The sequence below is a fragment of the Chelonoidis abingdonii genome, chromosome 11, assembly GCF_003597395.2.
Source record: "Chelonoidis abingdonii isolate Lonesome George chromosome 11, CheloAbing_2.0, whole genome shotgun sequence".
In the NCBI taxonomy this organism is placed as follows: Eukaryota; Metazoa; Chordata; order Testudines; family Testudinidae; genus Chelonoidis; species Chelonoidis abingdonii.
Window position 1 is genome coordinate 20,555,706 of NC_133779.1, and position 2,677 is coordinate 20,558,382.

Consider the following 2,677-nt stretch of genomic DNA (forward strand, 5'->3'; position numbering starts at 1 on the left):
CCTGCCCCCCCACAGCCCCTTTGCTCTCCCCCTCCCACTTACCTTGGAGGCCTTGGCAACCACATCACGCCCAGTGGCCAGTCCCTGCACAAAGACTCGAGCGGCCACGAACGCCCGCGTCACCTGGGGGGGGAGAGGTGAGTGGACACCCCGAGTCCCCCAGAGACCCTCCCAGCCCAGAACCCCCTCGCCACACCCCAGGGCCCCCAGCCTGGCATGGGGAGCTCAGAGAGGACACCAGGGTCTCCCCCGGCTCAGCCCCACATGCAGCAGGGGGCAGCGCTGGGCCCAGCCCGGGGGGCGCAGGGGGGGCTGAGTCTCACCTGCAGGCGCAGCTTGCGGGGCACGTCACCGAAGGGCCGCAGCGCCTCCCCCTGGCGCACCACGCACTCCAGGTACTCGGGGGGGAACTGGTACTGCGGGTTGAGCAGCGGCAGCATCCGCTCCAGCAGGCGGGCCCAGAACTCGCCCAGCGCCTCGTCCAGGCTAAGCCGGGCGCCCTGCTGGTGGCGCCGCAGCTCGGCGAAGAGCCCCTGGAAGAGCCGGGCGTTCTGGGCGTACAGGCGGCCGTAGGTCTGCGTGAACATGGCCTGCAGCCCCCGCTCGGCCACCGCCAGCAGCTCCCGGAAAAACTCTGCACCGGGGGGGAAACCCCCATGAAATGCCAAGGCAGATTGAGGGGACCCTCAACCCCTGCCCCCGGGACACGCCTCCTGCTCCCTGCCCCCCTCACGGTGGGGGCTGGTGGGTCAGAGTGGGGGGCTGGGAGCCAGGACGCTTGGGTTCTCTCCCCAACTCTGGGAGGGGAGCCGGGGCTGGTGAGTCAGAGCGGGGGGCTGGGAGCCGGACGCCTGGGTTCTCTCCCCAACTCTGAGAGGTGAGTGGGGGCTGGTGAGTGAGAGCGGGGGGCTGGGAGCCGGACACCTGGGTTCTCCCCCCAACTCTGGGAGGTGAGTGGGGGCCGGTGAGTCAGAGCGGGGGGCTGGGAGCCGGACGCCTGGGTTCTCTCCCCAACTCTGGGAGGTGAGTGGGGGCTGGTGAATCAGAGCAGGGGGCTGGGAACCGGACGCCTGGGTTCTCACCCTCGAAGCGGCGGTGGCGTGAGGCCAGGGTGCTGGACAGGAAGCTGGCCCCGTCCTCCACCAGAGTGCGGAAGTCCCGGTTGCTCTGCAGGCTGAGCTGCTCCTCCATCTCGCTGGAGCAGCAGGTGTAATCCTGGGGGCAGATCCGCAGGTGCTCACCTGAGGGGGGCAGAGACAGATGCCACCAGTCGGGGCCCTCACTCCCCCCATCCCCACAGAAGGGGGGGGGGCAGTACACAGAGTCCATCTACCCCCACCATGCCCAGACAGCTACAGCCGTCCACAGCCCCCCACACCTCCACCATCAGGTCCCCACAGCCAGGGAGCAGGCCTTGGGAGTGGCTGAGGATTGGGGGGGAGGGAAGCAGTGTCAGATGCTTGGGGGTGCAGGGGGCAGCTGGGAAGGGAGGATTTAGCTCATATGGGGCCTGGAGACTCATCACCCCCACGGAGCTGCCCTACAGGGGCTGCTGCTCCTCCAGCAAAGGGTGTTCAGTCCCTGGCTGGAGGAGGAATTGGGGCAGGGTGGAGGGTGTCCCCCCCCCTTACCCAACATGAGCCGGGGGGCACGGGGGAGCAGAGAAGGCAGTGTGGTGGGGAGCAGGTCCCATGTGGAGTGCGTTAGGGAAGATGCAGGGGGACCCTGGTGGGCACATGGAATGAACTGGCTGCAAGGCAGGGGGTAGATACTGGTGGGACCCCAGGGGTGCACTGGCCGCAGGGTGCAATGAGAAAGGTGCAGGGGGACAGCAAGGGCACTATAGGGGGGTCCCATGCACAGGACAGGAGGTTGAAATGGGGATGTTGTAGGGGACAGGTACAGGGGGACCCCAGGAGATGCACTGGCTGCAGGGTGGGTGGGGGATGCAGTGAGGAAGGCACAGCTGGGGACGTTGCTGGAGGAGCCACAGGGAGGATGCAGTGGCTGCAGAGCAATGAAGGCACGGGGAGACCCCAAGAAGGCTGCTGGGGGTACCCCAGAGAGTGCTGACTGCAGAGGGGGCCCCAAGGGGGTCCATTGACTGCACTGGTTGCAGGGGGCTCTAGGGAGCACAGGGGGGTGCATTTGTTGCACAGGGCTCAGGGGGGGTGCAGGAGGCCGCAGGGGAGTGCAGGGGGGGCCGCAGGGGAGTGCAGGGGGGCCATAGGGGGCTCTGAGGGGGTGCACCAAGCCACAGGGGGGCACACTGGGTGCAGGGGTGTTCTGGGGGGTGCATTGGTTGCAGGGGGGCCGCAGGGAGGTGCATTGGGGCCACAAGGGGGTGCCAATGCAGAGGGCTCCAGGGGTGCATTGGGTGTAGGGGGGGCTGTGGGGGTGCATTGGATGCAGGGGGGTACATCAGGGCTCCAGGGGAGGTGCACTGAGGCTCCAGAGGCTGCACTGGGTGCAGGGGGTGCGCGGGGGGGGGTGCATTAGGTGCAGGGGAGCTCCAGAGGGCTCCGGGGGGTGCAGGGGATTCTGGCGGTGCAGGGGGGCCCGCAGGGAGGCGCATTAGGTGCTCTGGCTGCAGGGCCCCTTACCCGAGATGAGCGCGGGGGGCACCGCGCCCGGACCCAGCCCACGCGCGCCCAGCGCCCGTCGCGCCTCGGCGCAA

General features: G+C 68.5%; 1 protein-coding gene across 1 annotated transcript in view; it reads right to left on the reverse strand.

Annotated features, from left to right (window-relative positions):
- GPC2 (glypican 2) overlaps positions 1-2,666 on the reverse strand; it is a 10,297-nt gene extending 7,631 nt beyond the window's left edge. Inside the window, 4 exon segments of the mRNA XM_075071321.1 lie at positions 43-123; positions 324-634; positions 1,083-1,241; positions 2,604-2,666. Coding sequence (XP_074927422.1) covers positions 43-123; positions 324-634; positions 1,083-1,191 — 501 coding nt within the window. The 5' untranslated portion in view covers positions 1,192-1,241; positions 2,604-2,666.
- Between the last annotated feature and the right edge of the window lie 11 nt (positions 2,667-2,677).